At 42.3% G+C, this 18,081-nt stretch overlaps 1 protein-coding gene across 2 annotated transcripts in view; it reads right to left on the bottom strand.

Moving 5' to 3' along the window:
* The window catches only part of LOC139546740 (NEDD8-conjugating enzyme UBE2F), a 100,998-nt gene extending 83,183 nt beyond the window's left edge, over positions 1–17,815 (bottom strand). The window contains exons 1-4 of one of the 2 annotated variants that reach the window (XM_071355472.1): positions 17,596–17,815; positions 11,383–11,519; positions 8,690–8,719; positions 6,779–6,844 (exon numbers count right to left, since the gene is read on the bottom strand). In XM_071355472.1, the coding sequence (XP_071211573.1) occupies positions 6,779–6,844; positions 8,690–8,719; positions 11,383–11,500 (214 nt within the window). In that variant the 5' untranslated portion in view covers positions 11,501–11,519; positions 17,596–17,815. The remainder of the gene's footprint in view (positions 1–6,778; positions 6,845–8,689; positions 8,720–11,382; positions 11,520–17,595) is intronic. The other variant, XM_071355473.1, reaches the window with a different exon arrangement.
* Between the last annotated feature and the right edge of the window lie 266 nt (positions 17,816–18,081).

Below are 18,081 nucleotides of genomic sequence, written 5' to 3'. Positions count from 1 at the left end.
TTGATCAGAAATACAGTGTAGACATTGTTAATGTTGTAAATGACTATTGTAGCTGGAAAGGGCTGATTATTAATGGAATATCTACATAGGCGTACAGAGCCCCATTATCAGCAATGTTCCAATGGCACGTTGTGTTAGCTAATCCAAGTTAATCATTTTAAAAGGCTAATTGATCATTAGAAAAACCTTTTGCAATCATGTTAGCACAGCTGAAAACTGTTGTCCTGATTAAAGAAGCAATAAAACTGGCCTTCTTTAGACTAGTTGAGTATCTGTAGCATCAGCATCTGTGGGTTTGATTACAGGCTCAAAATGGCCAAAAAAAGCGTCCCACCTCTTCAACAGCCAGTGAAACTGCAGGCTGCCAAATTCAAAACCACAGAAATCCCATAATTAAAGTTCCTCAAACATACATGTATTTTACACCATTTTAAAGATACACTTGTTGTAAATCCAGCCACAGTGTCCGATTTCAAAAAGGCTTTACGACGAAAGCAAACCAAATGATTATGTTAGGTGAGTGCCTATTCACAGAATAACACAGCCATTTTTCCAGCCAGAGAGGATTCACAAAAAGCAGAAATATAGATACAATTAATCACTAACCTTTGATGATCTTCATCAGATGACACTCATTGGACTTCATGTTACACAATACATGTATGTTTTGTTTGGTAAAATTCATATTTATATAAAAAGAATCTGAGTTTACATTGGCGCGTTAGGTTCAGTAGGTTTCAAAACATCCGGTGATTTTGCAGAGAGCCACATCAATTTACAGAAATACTCATTATAAATGTTGATGAAAATACAAGTGTTATGCATGGAATTTTAGATGCACTTCTCCTTAAATGCAACCGCTGTGTCAGATTTCGAAAAAGCTTTACGGAAAAAGTAAACCATGCAATAATCTGAGGTCGGCGCTCAGAGCCCTATCAAGACAAAAATATCCGCCATATTGTGCAGTCAACAGAAGGCAGAAATAACATTATAAACATTCACTTACCTTTGATGATCTTCATCAGAATGCACTCCCCCAGGAATCCCAATTCCACAATAAATGTTTGTTTTGTTCGATAATGTCCATCATTTATGTCCAAATTCCTCCTTGTTGTTCTAGCGTTCAGTACACTTTCCAAACTCACGACGCGCGGGGCAAGTCCAGCGGAAAGTACGGACGAAAAGTTTAAAAAGTTATATTACAGTCAGTAGAAACATGACAAACAAAGTATTGAATCAATCTTTAGGATGTTTTTAACATAATTCTTCAATAATGTTCCAACCGGAGAATTTCTTTGTCTTCAGAAGTGCGATGGAACAGAGCTCGCTCTCACATGAACGCGCAGTCAGCACATGTTCAGCTCATGGTAGACCTTACTCAATCCCCTCTGTCAGCCCCACTTCACAGTAGAAGCATCAGACAAGGCTCTAAAGACTGTTGACATCTAGTGGAAGCCTTAGGAAGTGCAACATGACCAATATCCTACTGTATCTTCAGTAGGAGCGGAGTTGAAAATCGACCAACCTCAGATTTCCCACTTCCTGGTTGGATTTTTTCTAAGGTTTTTGCCTGCCATATGAGTTATGTTATACTCACAGACATCATTCAAACAGTTTTAGAAACGTCAGAGTGTTTTCCACCCAAACTAAAAATATGCACATCTTAGCTTCTGGGCCTGAGTAGCAGGCAGTTTACTCTGGGCACGCTTTTCATCCGGACGTGAAAATACTGCCCCCTACCCCAAAGAAGTGAATCTCTTGGGTAGGGGGCAGTATTTTCACATCCGGATGAAAAGCGTGCCCAAAGTAAACTGCCTGTTACTCAGGCCCAGAAGCTAGGATATGCATATAATTGGTAGATTTGAATAGAAAACTCTAAAGTTTCTAAAACTGTTAAAATAGTGTCTGTGAATATAACAGAACTGATATGGCAGGCGAAAACCCGAGGACAAACCATCCAAAATAAAAATTCAGCCTACCACTGTTTCCAATGGCTTTCATGTTTATTATGAGGCAAAGTCCTCCCAGATTGCAGTTCCTAGGGCTTCCACTAGATGTCAGTCTTTAGAAAGAGTTTCAGGTTGGTTTTTGGAAAAATGAGCTAGAAGTTGTAGTTTTTCTAAGTGGCTCCCATTTTGGCTATAGTGTTTCCATGCACGTGGATGAAAGCGCGTTCTTTGTTATTTATCTCCGGTAATGAACATAAAATTTAAGACAGAATAGTATCATTTATTTACGTATTAGGGTACCTGAGGTTTGATTATAAACGTTGTTTGACTTGTTTGGATAAGTTTATTGGTAACGTTTGGGATTCATTTTGTATGCATTTTGAAGGAAGGAAACCGGTGGATTATTGAATGAAGCGCCCCGGCTAAACTGAGTTATGGATACAAAGAAGAACTTTATCGAACAAAAGGACCATTTGTCATGAAACTGGGACCTTTTGGAGTGCCAACAGAAGAAGATCTTCAAAGGTAAGGCATTTATTATATCGCTATTTCTGACTTTCGTGTCACACCTGCCTGGTTGAAAAATGTTTTTCATGCTTTTGTATGCGGGGCGCTGTCCTCAGATAACCTGCCCATAAGAAGTTAACTGGTCAGTCAATTCTTGTTCTGAGAAATGAAGGCTATTCCATGTGAGAAATTGCCAAGAAACTTAAGATCTCATACAACGCTGTGTACTACTCCCATCACAGAACAGCGCAAACTGGCTCTAACGAGAATAGAAAGAGTGGGAAGCCCCGGTGTACAACTGAGCAAGAGGACAAGTACATTAGAGTGTCTAATTTAAGAAACAGATGCCTCACAGGTCCTCAACTGGCAGCTTCATGAAATAGTGCCCACAAAACACCAGTCTCAACGACAACAGTGAAGAGGCGACTCCGGGATGCTGGCCTTCTAGGCAGAGTTGCAAAAAAAAAAGCCATATCTCAGACTGGCCAATAAAAAGAAGAGATTAAGATGGGCAAAAGAACAAAGACACTAGACAGAGGCACTCTGCCTAGAAGGCCAGCATCCCGGAGTCGCCTCTTCACTGTTGTCGTTGAGACTGGTGTCCGAAACTGGTTTTATTGCTTCTTTAAAATCAGCACAAGTTTTCAGCTGTGCTAACAATTTCAAAAGGGTTTTCTAATTATCAATTAGCCTTTCAAAAAAAGAAATATATATATATACACACATACACACAGTGCCGTCAGAAAGCATTCTGACCATTTACTTTTCCACATTATTACGTTACTGCCTTATTCTAAAATAGATTAAATACAAACTCAGCAATCTACACACAATACCCCATAATGAAACGCGAAAACAGATTTTTCAAAATGGATGCAAATGTGGGGATGGTGTATTAATAATAAAAATAAAAAGTATTCAGACCCTTTGCTATGAGACTCAAATTGAGCTCCGATGCATCCTGTTTCCATTGATCATCCTTGAGAAGTTTCTACTACTTGACTGGAGTCCACCTGTAGTAAATTCAACTGATTGGAAATGATTTGGAAAGGGACATACACCTGTCCATATAAGGTCCCCCAGCTGACAGTGCATGTCAGAGCAACAACCAAGCCATGAAGTCGAAGGAATTGTTCGTAGAGCTCCCAAACAAGATTGTGTCGAAGTACAGATCTGGGGAAAGGTACCAAAACATTTCTACAGCATTGAAGGTCCCCAAGAGCACAGTGGTCTCCATCATTCTTAAATGGAAGACCTTTTGAACCACCAAGATTCTTCCTAGAAAATGTGCAATCGGGGGAGAAGGGCCTTGGTCAGGGAGGTGACCAAGAACCAGATGGTCACTGACAGATTTCCAGAGTTCCTATGTGGAGATAGGAGAACCTTCCAGAAGGACAACCATCTCTGCAGCACTCCACCAATCAGGCCTTTATGGTAGAGTGGCCAGATAAAAGCCACTCATGACAGCCCGCTTGGAGTTTGCCAAAAGGCACCTATAGACTCTCAGGCGATGAGAAACAAGATTCTCTGGTCTGATGAAACCAAGATTGAACTCTTTGGCCTGAATGCCAAGCGTCACGTCTGGAAGACACCTGACACCATCCCTATGGTCAAGCATGATGGTGGCAGCATCATGCTGTGGGGATGTTTTTCTGCGGCAGGGACTGGGAGGCAAAGATGAACGGAGCAAAGTACAGAGAGATACTTAATGAAAACCTGCTCCAGAGCGCTCAGGACCTCAGACAGTGGCAAAGTTTCACCTTCCAACAGAACAATGACCCTAAGCACACAGCCAAGACAACACAGGAGTGGCTTCAGGACAAGTCTCTGATTATCCTTGAGTGGCCCAGCCAGAGCCACGGACTTGAACCTGATCGAACATCTCTTAAGAGACCTGAAAATAGCTGTGCAGCATCGCTCCCCATTCAACCTGACAGAGCTTGAGAGGATCTGCAGAGAAGAATGGGAGAAACTCCCCAAATACAGGTGTGCCAAGTTTGTAGTGTCATACACAAGAAGACTCGAGGCTGTAATCACTGTCAATGGTGCTTCAACAAAGTACTGCGTAAAGGGTCTGAATACTAATGTAAATGTGATATTTCCGTTTTTTATAAATTAGCAAAAATGTCTAAAACCCTGTTCTTGCTTTGTCATTACGGGGTATTGTGTGTAGATTGAGGGATATTATTAAATTGTAGAATAAGGCTGTAACCTAACAAAATATAGAAAAAGTCAAAGGGTCTGAATACTTTCCTTAGGCACTGTCATTCTGAGCCTGAGACTCCCAGACAGTCACTCACCTCTCTACCGGTCATTAGAGGTCAACTCCAGAGCAGGGGAGCCATGCCTTTAGTAAGTTAATACAATAGCAGGCTCAAGAGGAGAGAATACACTTGACTCAGCGTTAAGAGGGCTCAGAGAGCACCCGTGCACAAACAGACGCGCACACGCACACTAAAATGACTGCTCAACAAATAAAATATGCCTCCTTTCGAGAGTGACTGGCTGACAGCACTGCAGAAAGATAGAGAGGTGGCTCCTAAACACACCACATCCAAATTCATAACATTACCTCTTCTCTTGGTATTTTAATTCGAGCCGGGAGAACCTGTGGGTTTTGCCAACATCACCTGTGTAGTAGAAACTCTAAGGATAATTTATCTACGGGTCATTCCGCAATTAATCACCATTATCATTCCCACAGGCTGTGAATTTAAAAAGAGTCAACTGCTGAGGCTGGGCGGTCCTCTCAATCGTGCTCTGAGGCACTGACACAGACTGAATGAGGAGCTAGTATTAGAGGGCTTTTCACACTGCATGATCTTAGCCCTGGGCTTAGTGCAGAGATTATTATTTAGGTCCTCCCAATCGGAATCTTTTCAACCAAAAACTTCATAGACCGAGGAGTGCGGGCCTGCCAGCAGAGGGACATTTTGGAGCTTGTCGTACCAAAGTACAGCATGAAGGTAATTGTTAAATCACCCCTCGAACAGGGACTATGGAGGCACCTCAATGTTCCAACCCATGCAAGGTATTGAGGAGCTTGGCTCTAAAATAGTTCAGTTAGTGGATAGCATCTCATTTCATCATCTCCATGCTAGATCAAGCTATCAAACAGAGATGAGCATTACAGGAGCCCTGCTGACACAGAGATATTACAAAATGGTAAAGGCTCTCAGCAGATGTGAGGAAAGTGTGGCAAAACATTACAATTGCACTGCATTACGCATGCATGTTGCTGTGCCGACCCTCCTGAGCCTGGACAGGGCAGGCTAAACGCATGGGGCAGCTAGCCAAGTCTCCTGGCTCCACAGAGGGAGAACAACAGCTATCCTACTCACTCCCCAGCTAAATCACACTGCCCTCTGTGACCTCCAAACAGGCTGTCTTTGAATACCCCGGAATAACACTGCTTTAATGGTGACAACCAACAGTGCAGTATCAGAGAATCTGCTGATACTGCACTTTATGAAGGCTAAAGGAAGGAACTGAGCTCATTTAGCAAGAGAAGACATGGAGGTGCACATACCTGGAGAAGGGTGGGTGTGTGCGCGTGATGAAATTCACACAAGCAGGCACACACACACACAGAGTTAGGAGAACAAAGTCTCCTATGGCATGAATAATTCCAGGCTGCTCCAGTAACAGTACGACTTCAGACTACAGTATACAGGACAGGTATGCACTAGGCAGCGCTCCAAGACAGGACCTGCCTGGGGAATAATGATGGCTGCCTGCCTGCCATCCTGCTGGAGACAGCCTGCATTTAAATACAGGGAACAACCACTTAGACTAGAACAGGACGCGCTGTCACAGACGTGATCCAGGACTCTCAATTACCTTCCTGAGGAGCAGAACTTTTGCCTGGAGAGCAGTTCTCAATAGGGGACTATAGAATACTCAATAATACGTTTCTACTAGTACAGCTTGTCATTGGTGTGAGCTACAACTTTGGATAATGGTGACAATAGTCAGAAAGAACAGATTTTATTTTTATCAGTGTGATACTCAGCTGGCATGGAGTTTATGCCCTTTAACAGCACTGCAGTCTGCAGCAATTAGAGAAATCGCTGATGTAGTCCATCTTAGACTTGAACTCCTGACCTCACTGATCCAGTTTTACTCTGAGGAGGTCAACGGTTTGGAGAATTACTTAAGCGCTGCCACTTATTAAGAGCCTACTTCTAAAGGTTGACTGAAGGGATTAGAAATAGCTTCCAGACTGTCATCATACCTTACTATCCTAGTAACTAACCTACTAGATGTAGGTCTACATACACACAGGTTGGCTATTAGTGAGATGGGGGCTGGTGGGGTCTTACCTGGAGAGACAGCCAGCTGAAAGTGATGTAGCTTGTTCTCATCAGGGAAGCTGGCTTTACACGTACCTAAGGTTGGGAGGAGGTGAGAGAGAGGATAAGGGCATATCTCTCAGTTGTTAATAGCTAACATTTACAGTTAAATTGATATTTTCTGGGAAATGTACATAGTTATCTTAATATATTTGAATCTGTGTGTACATTATAAATCTAGGTCTACACTATATCTTTGTAATCTCTATGTTATGCTTATACAGTACCGGTCAAAAGTTTTAGAACACCTACTCATTCAAGGGTTTTTCTTCATTTTTACTATTTTCTACATCGTAGAATAACAGTGAACACATCAAAACTATCAAATAACACATATGGAATAACGTAGTAACCAAAACTATTGAACAAATCAAAACATATTTTATATTTGAGATTCTTCAAATAGCCACCCTTTGCCTTGACGACAGCGGTGCACACTTGGCACTCTCTCAACCAGCTTCACCTGGAATGCTTTTCCAACAGTCTTGAAGGAGTTCCCACATATGCTGAGCACTTGTTAGCTACTTTTCCTTCACTCTGCGGTCCGACTCATTCCAAACCATCTCAATTTGGTTGAGGTTGGGGGATTGTGGAGGCCAGGTCATCTGATGCAGCAATCCATCCCCCTTCTTATTGGTCACATAGCCCTTACACAGCTTGGAGGTGTGTTGGGTCATTGTCCTGTTGAAAAACAAACGATAGTGGGACTAAGCCCAAACCAGATGGGATGGCGTGTCGCTGCAGAATGCTGTGGTAGCCATGCTGGATAAGTGTACCTTGAATTCTAAATAAAATCACTGACAGTGTCACCAGCAAAGCACCCCCACACCTTGTCCTCCATGCTTTACAGTGGGAACAACATATGCAGAGATCATCCGTTCACCCACACCGCGTCTCACCAAGACACGGCGCTTGGAACCAAAAATCTCCAATTTCGACTCCAGACAAAAGGACACATTTCCACCGACCTAATGTCCATTATGTTTCTTGGCCCAAACAAGTCTCTTCAGTAGTCGTTTCTTTGCAGCAATTCGACCATGAAGGCCTGATTCACGCAGTCACCTCTGAACAGTTGATGTTGAGATGTGTCTGTTACTTGAACTCTGTGAATCATTTATTTGGGCTGCAAATTCTGAGGCTGGTAACTCTAATGAACGTATCCTCTGCAGCAGAGGTAACTCTGGGTCTTCCATTCCTGTGGCGGTCCTCATGAGAGCCAGTTTCATCATAACGCTTGATGGTTTTTGCGAATGCACTTGAAGAAACTTTCAAAGGTCTTGAAATGTTCTGTATTTACTGACCTTCATGTCTTAAAGTAATGATGGACTGTCGTTTCTCTTTGCTTATTTGAGCTGTTCTTGCTATTATATAGACAGGTCTTTTACCAAATAGGGCTATCTACTTTGTCACAACAAAACTGATTGGCTCAAACGCATTAAGGAAAGAAATTCCACAAATTATCTTTTAATAAGACGCAACGTTAATTGAAATGCATTTCAGCTGACTACCTCATGAAGCTGGTTGAGAGAATGCCAAGAGTGTGCAAAGTTGTCATCATGGCTATTTGAAGAATCTCAAATATATTTTCATTTGTTTAATACTTTTTTGGTTACTACATGATTCCATGGGTTATTTCATAGTTTTGATGTCTTCACTATTATTCTACAATGTAGAAAATAGTCAAAATAAAGAAACGGGTCTATGATCATCATCCATTTTCCAGTGGCTCTTAATCTCCCCCTGGTGTTCAGACAGGAGCACTACAGCCGAGCCATCCACCGCTGCCTGCACCTGCCTCTTCAGTTACTAATGAGCCATGGGAACATCAAACACATTCACATGAATCCGCAACTTTTTTTATGTTGCACTGCATACACTTACTAGGAAGGTTGGCTTCAAGTTCTGCAACTTCTGCAATATGAGAGAGAGAGAGAGAGAGAGAGAGAGTCGTCAAACTAAAACTAAGAATCCTGATTGTGTGGGTAGCTAGGAGAGCGCAGTCAGTGGTGTGCACCAAATCCTAAGGGAACAACACATCATATCCCACGCTCCCTTCCCTTCTCTCTCAGCCCTGTGTTGTTGGAATGCTACAAACTTACTAGAAAACACCCGTGCAAAAAAGTTACCTTATCATTCATAGGCTGAATGTGTGACTGAAACAAATATTATGAAATGGTAGCTACACAGTAATTATTGACCTTATAAAGCAGGTTGTAAATGAATCACAACAAAGACAATATGACTGATAAACCTGCAGACGGTTCAGCAAATCATTTGTACCACAGTCAGGTTGTCTACAGTTTCAAGTCTTCATGTCACGTGCACAAGTACAGTGCAACGCCTTTCATGCAAACTCCAAATCCCAAAAAACAGTAATCAATATTGCACTAAACATTAGGAAAAACAAAACAACAAGCAATAAAAATAAGAACACAAGTAAGTAAGTATATGCAGGGTCAGTTCCAGTACCATATTTACAATGGGCAGGGACACTGGAGTGATGGAGGGAGATGGAGGGAGATGTACAGTACAGGGGTGAGGTGACTAGGCATCAGTATATACTGTATGATAAACAGAGTAGCAGCAGTGTATATGATTGTATGAAAAGTTGGGTATAAATGGGGCAGGACTTGCAGCGCGATCTGCGTCAGAAATGATTTCTATTTTAGCCCTTGGCAACGCAGACGCTCGAGCAGTGTGGGTGCAATAATTGAATAACATAGATTTCTACATTTATTTTGCAACGCGAGCGGTGTGGTCAGCCTATTAGGCGTGTCACAGTTCGGACATTGCAATTTATTGCCCTGGCCACATCTGCAGTCCTCATGCCTCCTTGCAGCATGCCTACGGCACGTTCACGCAGATGAGCAAGGACCCTGGGCATCTATCTTTTGGTGTTTTTATGAGTCGGTAGAAAGGCCTCTTCAGTGTCCTAAGTTTTCATAACTGTGACCTTAATTGCCTATCGTCTGTACGCTGTTAGTGTCTTAACGACCGCTCCACAGGTGCATGTTCATTAATTGTTTATGGCTCATTGAACAAGCATGGGAAACAGTGTTTAAACACTTTACAATGAAGATCTGAGAAGTTATTTGGATTTTTACGAATTATCTTTGAAAGACAGGGTCCTGAAAAAGGGCCGGGTTTTGTTTGCTGAGTTTATGTGTATATTGTGTGAGCAAATGATGGAGTGAGTGCTTGTATGTGTGTTGGAGTGTCAGTGTGTGTGTAGGGCCCTGAGAATGTGCATAGAGACAGTGCAAAAAAGAAAATAAATACAAGGGTCAACTCAGATGACTGTACAGTAACTGTAACCTCCCTAGGGAGTCCTGTGGGGAGAGAAGGGGTTACTCTTTTGTGTTCCCCTTTCCTTACTATCTCTGCCGGTGCTGAGGTGAGAAGTAACTTATCTTGCTCTAGGTACAGCTTAGGAGCTTTGATACAGTGCTGTGCAAGCAAAATTAAAACAATAAATCATGACAATTGTGAATGGACTGTCTGTACGGCATATGTATTATCAATGGGTACTGGGCTATTTCCACCAATACAATGCATTGGACTGGTGCAGTTTCAGCTCCACACCGTTACAGCAAGAAAAGCATGTTCCCTCCCTCAGATCTCAGAGGGAGTATCGGACTGTGTACTTTGTGGCAAACTGCCTTCAGTGGATGTTAGGGTGAATGATTAAAAGAGGATAAACTTGGGACATTATGCCCCAGTGGTAGGACACAAAACAGTAATAGCTACGGACAAGGACAGAGGGAGGTGGATCAAGAGGAGGGAGGACACATGTGAATCTGTCAGGGAGTCTAGAGGAGCTGATGATGACGAAGCTACATCCGGACAGTGTTCCTGTTCTGCTAACGTTCAAAGCCCACCCCCTCAATCACTAGACAGATAGGCACAACCAGAGATCTTTGACTCTAGCTAGCTATTCAGGAAGTGGTAAAATGTGACCTGGCACGGTATCGGCTCTGCACTGTGTAGGCTAAGAGCATCCAAACATAACAGACAACTCAAATGACAGACAGAATGTAACAACTTTTTCTGCACTTGAGGGGGAATTTGTCTTGACCTGACCAACACAGGAAATTAACAAAAATAATAAAAGCCATTAATGTAACTCAAAGAAAAAAAACAATACTCGGAGGAATCATGGAGAAGAGACTGAGGATAGAACATCCAAAGTGATTGTTTACAGAAAGACATCCATTCTCCTTTGCATAAGATGGGCTTCTGACCTTGAATTTGAATGGATTTTTAAAGAAAGCAGAACTACAGAGCTTGAAACAGAACATGGAGTGTGGAGGAATAAAATTAGAGGAGATTGGTCTAGGACAGACGATTAAGGGAATGGGATGGTGAGACTATACAGAAGAAGAGTGAGCAACAGGAATACAGGGATCAAAATGTAAAGAACTAAAGACAGTATGAAAAGATAGAAAGAGAGAGACAGATTGAAATTCTTTGAAATTCATGAGAAGAGCATTAGGTTCACCCAGATGCTAGTAGTCTGAAAAGACTAACTGGAGGAGATGGATAGATACATTTAGAGAAGGTCATGTGTGTTGTACCTTTGATGAGCAGCCGGTCCCTGATAGAGACCCTGTGAGAGGAGTCGGAGGGGCCCCCAGGGGCCCTGCCAGTCTTCACCCCCTCGTCCCTCTTCAGCTTACTGGCCAACGTCAGCATGGCTACCCTACGCGCTCTCCTGAAAACACACAATAACAGCAGTGGTTCAGTGTGTGACATGATGCATAAGAGACAGGGATGTAGTGATATTACAATAAAATATGACCAATTCATAATAGTAGTAGACTATAGACCATGATAGACACACAACATGAAAGGAGAAATAAAAGAACGAAATAAGCACTCAAAGCCCTGAATACACTTCCCTTTGCTTGATGTTCACATTACATGAAGTGAAGTCTTGCCAGAGCGTGTACAGGTGCTAACTGCTACCCACAAAGCCCTTTGTCCACCAGCGTGTGGCTGGATGTGTTAGTTGTGGCTTCTTGTCCCCTGAGGTCCCAGTGGAATTGGGACACTCAGCACCCCTGGGACTCAGTCACTGCACTCCCAAAAGCCACTGCAGCAACAAAGTTGCTGAGAACAGCAGTGGCTGCTCAATCACATAACCTGATGACTTATTCATGCAACTGCAACATTCACTGTCGATAGGAACTACATGTGATGTGAAACATGTTTGATAGACTGGCACAGTGGCACACCTAATGGAATTAATCCAAAAATCACTTCTTGGACACCGGCAGCCAGAACCCAAGTCAGCTTCTTGATGTTAACACTGTCATGCGAAAACACAAAATCAGTGGTATTCAGTTATAACAAGACTTCTTTGCCGAGCTACCTTCCATTGTACTTTCTTCAGTGCAGTTACTTAGCCTACATAAATAGAGTTTTAGACAGTTTAATAGTGATTAGTCATTTAAGTCAGAGTTAATTCAAGCATTACACTAAAACATAAAGCCCATGTCTGATAGCTCCTCTGTGTGTTTTAATGGGCTGAATTTCTCAATCACTTCCCTAGGCTACATTCTACCACCACAGGGAAGAGACCAACCAACCAGCACTTGACCTTCAGCCAACAGAAACACTGTTGTCCAAAAGAACAACTCTAGCTAACCGCTTACACCTTGCATTCCCTTTAGGTGTGCAGTTAGATATAAGCTAGGTGTAAGCAATGTCCCAGTGGCTTGGGCAGGAGGCAGGCTAGGGTAAAGGCATAGAGGATAGGTGTCGTTTTCAAACAAAGTCCCAACAGTAACCATTTCCCAAGTCAGTCCTTATGGACCCAGATTAGTCCTAGCCTAATTCATGTTTGTCCCAGACATACCACAAAACGACATAACTGCTGAAAAACATTAAGGGGAGAGGTAGTTTTAACTTCCCAGCTGTTCCCGCCTTTGATTATAAGGAGTAGACTAATCCCAGCCAGGCTAATTAAGAGGAATTAATTAAGTTTACAATGATTAGGTGTTCTATTTCCAATTAGACTGACATTGAGAGAGATGGTACACAGGGCTGCAGGCACTCTTTAAGGGATACGGTTGATTTGGAGCGTATCGCAGTGTTGCAATGTCATTTTTCGTCACAAAAAGGGCGGCTTCGTGTACTACTCTCCGACATTCAACGTACAGTACTCCTGCGATTATGAAAATTGCCATGCGCTGTATCATTCCTTCTAGAGGTGATTCATGCGTGATTATAGGCTACTTTGAAATGTAAAAACAGCTGTAGCCCTTTACTTATTTCTTCTTCTATGTGACAAAAAATGACAACATTCTATTTTTAGCTGATATGGGAGCGAATACATTGAAGCAGCATATCAAATTGGATAATGTTGTAGGTCACACTGGAGTCGTTCCACCTCCAAAAGCACAAGAAAGAGCAGAAACCATCTAAGATTGGTCTGAAAATTTTTCTGTAGTTAGAAACATAACATTTGCATTCCTGAAACATTATTTTGTTGAAATATAATTTGATCCAAGAAATTAAACGAAATGATTGCACCGAAATTGGCCATTATAATTTATAGGACTAACATAATCATCAATATATATAGTACCTAACATCCGATTTGGACCACTGGTCTAATTCTTCCCAACAATGAGGATTCTAACAAAATTATCAAAAGCCGCCAATGGACCCCACGCCAATCCCACACCAACAACCACTATACAGTATCAGTTATGTCTCCATGTCATCCTTCGTAATGTAATCCATGTGAAGCTGGTGATGTTTTATTTCCCGTTTGGAGAAATTAGCCATTGAAGTCGATTGCATTATTTAACGTAAATGTGTTAAATAAAACAGAGTGTGTTCGGCCCGCCTTTTCCTGTAGTCCACGATCAGCTACGTAGTCTTGCTCACATTGAGGGAGAGGTTGTTGTCCTGGCACCACACTGCCAGTTCTCTGACCTCCTCCCTATAGGTCGTCTCATCGTTGTCGGTGATCAGGCCTACCCCTGTTGTGTCGTCAGCAAACTTAATAATGGTGTTGGAGTCGTGTTTCGCCATGCAGTCGTGGGTGAACAGGGAATACAGGCGGGGACTAAGTACACACCCCTGAGGGGCCCCAGTGTTAAGGATCAGCGTGGCAGATGTGTTGTTGCCTACTCTTACCACCTGGGAGCGGCCTGTCAGGAAGTCCAGGATTCAGTTGCAGAGGGAGGTGTTTAGTCCCAGGGTCCTTAGCTTAGTGATGAGCACTATGGTGTTGACCACTGAGCTGTAGTCAATGAACAGCATTCTCACATAGGTGTTCCTTTTGTCCAGGTGAGAAAGGGCAGTGTGGAGTGCGATTGGGATTGTGTCATCTGTGGATCTGTTGGGGCGGTATGTGAATTGGAGTGGGTCTAAGGTGTCCGGGAGGATGCTGTTGATGTGAGCCATGCCCAGCCTTTCAAAGCACTTCATGGCTACTGATGTGAGTGCCACGGGCGGTAGTCATTTAGGCAGGTTAGCTTCGCTTCCTTGGGAACAGGGACTATGGTGGTCTGCTTGAAACATGTAGGTATTACAGACTCGGTAAGGGAGAGGTCGAAAAGGTCAGTGAAGACACCTGACAGTTGACCTACGCATGCTTTGAGTACACGTCCTGGTAATCCGTCTGGCCCAGTGGCTTTGTGAATGTTGACCAGTTTAAAGGTTTTGTTCACATCGGCTACCGAGAGTGTTATCACACAGTCATCATGAGTAAAATCTATAGTTTTTTTACACAAAGTTGCAAAGAAAATATTGTGATCCATTTAATAAACACAGGAAACCACTTTCACACTGATTTATGGTAAATGATGCAAGGGACTTCAATGGCTCATTTCTCTAAACGGGAGGGGGGTATAAAAAATATAAATAAATAAATGCTCACCAGGAATACGCTTCAAAGGATGAAAAAGCAATACTTCAAGCTGCAGCTCCATACTACTTGTCAGATATAGAGAAATGATACTGTCGTGGTTGTTGGGGTGGGATTGGCATGGCGTGTGAGGGGGACCATGGGTGGCTTTGGACCATTTAATTGGCTACCACATGTTTTACTCAATGACAGGAATAAGTTTGGTCCATATTGGATGTTGAGTACTATATTTGTAGAATATTATGTGGATCCTATAATTTAAAAGGGCTAAAGGTGTCCACTGCTCCAAAAATCCGACTCCACCCACAAGCGTAGATCAATTGAGTGAAGCTTGTATGGGCCTTTGGACTCTTGACTTTAACCAGCTTGTTTACTGTGTTCTCAGTAGTCAGCTTAGTCTCACAATGAGCAGATGGTTGGCATCATGCAGATTTAAACTCAGTCAGCACACCTGGATGCACTTATCTAGGGCCATTGATGAGCTGTGTTGCTGAAATCCCCCCAAAATGCTTGGCAGCAGAAGACAAACTGTCGGGGGGGATGCAGCACAGAAGCACAACTATACAGCGGCTCAGTCTGACCAGCTTGTAATTTCTGTATGAGTCATTCGCCCGCTTTGAGACTGGCCATCCCGACAGGGTTATTCTCTTAGTTCAGCTATGAGTGGCTGTCATATTTGGCTAGTGGCTAGGACTGCTACCCAGAATAATTAAAATAGTTCAGCTTGATTTGAAGAATCACTGACTGACTAGCCTACTCAGTTTCAAACAAAGGAATGTGTCTGAATCGGCATGCATTCATGCTGCACTAAGAACTGCAGTCAAGCCTGTTCTTGAACAAGTTCAAGGTAGAGTTTATACCAGACTATGAAGTTGTTTCAATCCATAAAATCATCCTTGTTCTGAATGTAAAAGGAACAACAACCACCAGGCCTGGGATGTCTGCACCTGAACCAGAATATCAACCCCCCAAAAAATGAATAGGCCCTGCCGCCCTAGGCTGCCTGTGCCTATGTGGAGTGAGCGCTTGTGTTTAGAGGAGTGACAGAGGCCTAGGTATCAGATATCAGTGTGTCCATGAAATGTGCCTAGTATGACCCCCACCTGCTTCAGCTGTCACTGCCTGCCAGCACTACAGGGCAGGCTCACGTACTGTAGCTTTGTCCCCCGACAAGGGATTCTGTTGTTGGGACATTGGGCATGTAAAAATGGCTTGGAGGAGCCATCTGAGCGGTTGGCTATAGATTCCCTTACCTGCTAGTGACTTAATGCTGATTGACAAAATTTCTGACTCACTACAGGTTGTCTGGCAAGAACAAGGCAGATGTTCTATATCCAGAGTTCTATTCTCACCACCACACAGTTGTACACACATACAACAAAGAAGTAATCTTGTGGTTCTATAAAAGGAAAGAAAAAACAAAACCACATTAACGGAAGCTAATACAACTGGATCTATACATAGCCAACGATCTGTATCGGCCCAATGTCCCAACAGAATCTCTCGTTGCGGCACGAAGCTAGCTCACAAAGTGCAGTCTGCACAGGGCCTACATTTAGGCCTAACTTAAAAGCCACTTGTCCTAGCTATGTTTACAGACAGACAATGTAAGTAATTCCACAGCATGTTCACAATAGATTGGTTGTTAATTTCCCATAGCACAGCTACCAGTTTCTTTCTTTCTGATTTTCATTGCATTGTACTTACTTTCCGGTTGGTCCTTTTGCAGGTAGGAATGTGAGACAATATATCGACAGGAAAGTAGAATTAAATAAACATTTCAAAGCACTGGCAGTGCTTTCAGATTTCTATCACCTGAAGCATGGGCAAAAGAAGAAAATAAACGCTCGCCACACAAGGATACTTGCCAAGCTTGTGAACACCTTTAAATGGTTCTGCACATGCTTCAGGTGATAGAAATCTGAAAGTACTACCAGCGCCTTGAAAAGTTGATTGAATTATACTTTCCTGTGGAAACCACACAGACAACAGGTAAGTTAAAATATCATTGTATCCAACATTCTGGTGTGAGGAAACTTTTGCCTGTTCTTAGTACTCATTTATGTCAGAAGTTGAATCCAATAAAATTCAACTTTGGGTGTCCAGGCTACTAGTTTCTCAGCTAAATGAAAGCAGGGCAGAGCTGCACTGAACCAACGCAGGCAGTCAACAAGCTAAGACTCCCCATATAGTTATGTAATGCAAGGAATATGATGCTTTTAACAAATAAACAATAAGTGAAACTCAGTTAGGACGTAGTTAGGGTGTGGCAAGCAAGGAAGGGGAGACTTGCACAGATAGCTAAAGTATTGCTAGTTACACAGCAAGAAAACACTGATAAATAACGTTAGCTAAGATTAGTTGTGATATCAGTGTAGTAAACATATTTAGCTAACGTTAAAAAGCTAACTTTACACAATGTTTCCTGTGTAGTAGCTAACGTTAGCTACTGTAGTGCTAAAAAAGCAATGACATAGCTAGTTAACATAAAGCTAACTATGTAGCTAGACAAGTGAATATTTAGGAAGCTACTTATTTAATCACTCCAGCAATCTAACGTTAGTTAGATATGGGTTTAGTTTAGCTAGCTAACTTTAGTAAACTACATAACATAGCAGAGTAGTTAAGATGTTAACGCTAGCCGCTAGAAACCTAGATAGGTAGCAAGAAACGTAGCTACCAACTGGCTAGCCAACGTTAGCTATCGAAATATGCACTAACTTTCAGTGTTACAATGTTAGACTGGGATGACAACTGGAGCAATTCATAAAAACACACCTAAGGGTGATAGCTATGTTTCTACCAGAGATATCTAGCTATATAGCTATTGTTTTTATCGAATGAAATGTCACTTGGCTTGCAAGCAAGCTAGGCGAACATTCTAGCTAATGTCTGCCCCGTTGTTTACCTGCTGTCTCAGAGAAACGCTCCCTCTACACCATAATCAACGACACTCGGAATCAAGCCTCTTGCTGCACCTGCAGCGACAGATTAAAACTGAATTTCCGTCGCCAAACAACCTCTCAAATATATAATGAGAAATGTTAATACTGAAATGTTAAAAAGCTGACAATCAGCTGTAACAACTCCGCTGCCGGTGTCATTAACGGAAGTGCAGGGATTGTTCCGTTAGTTATTGTTGTCCGGCCAAATATCAAATAAAACATTTGTTCCGCTAGACAAAGAAAATGAAATAGGCAACACAGTTGGGCAAAATATGTAACACATCATTATTATGTTATGTAGACAACACAATATTTTATTGTTTTTTAAATGGTAAGGTGATTATTTGTTGGAAAAATATGCCAGCATGTTCATCATGGCTTTATCTCACAATATGTTGTGTCATTTTCAGCACAGGATACATTTCAGTAGTTGTCTCTTTTACAGTTCC

Source organism: Salvelinus alpinus, chromosome 20 (assembly GCF_045679555.1).
Source record: "Salvelinus alpinus chromosome 20, SLU_Salpinus.1, whole genome shotgun sequence".
NCBI classification, from domain to species: Eukaryota; Metazoa; Chordata; class Actinopteri; order Salmoniformes; family Salmonidae; genus Salvelinus; species Salvelinus alpinus.
The sequence above is the reverse complement of the archived record's forward strand: the minus strand, read 5'-3'. Positions and strand labels throughout refer to the sequence as shown.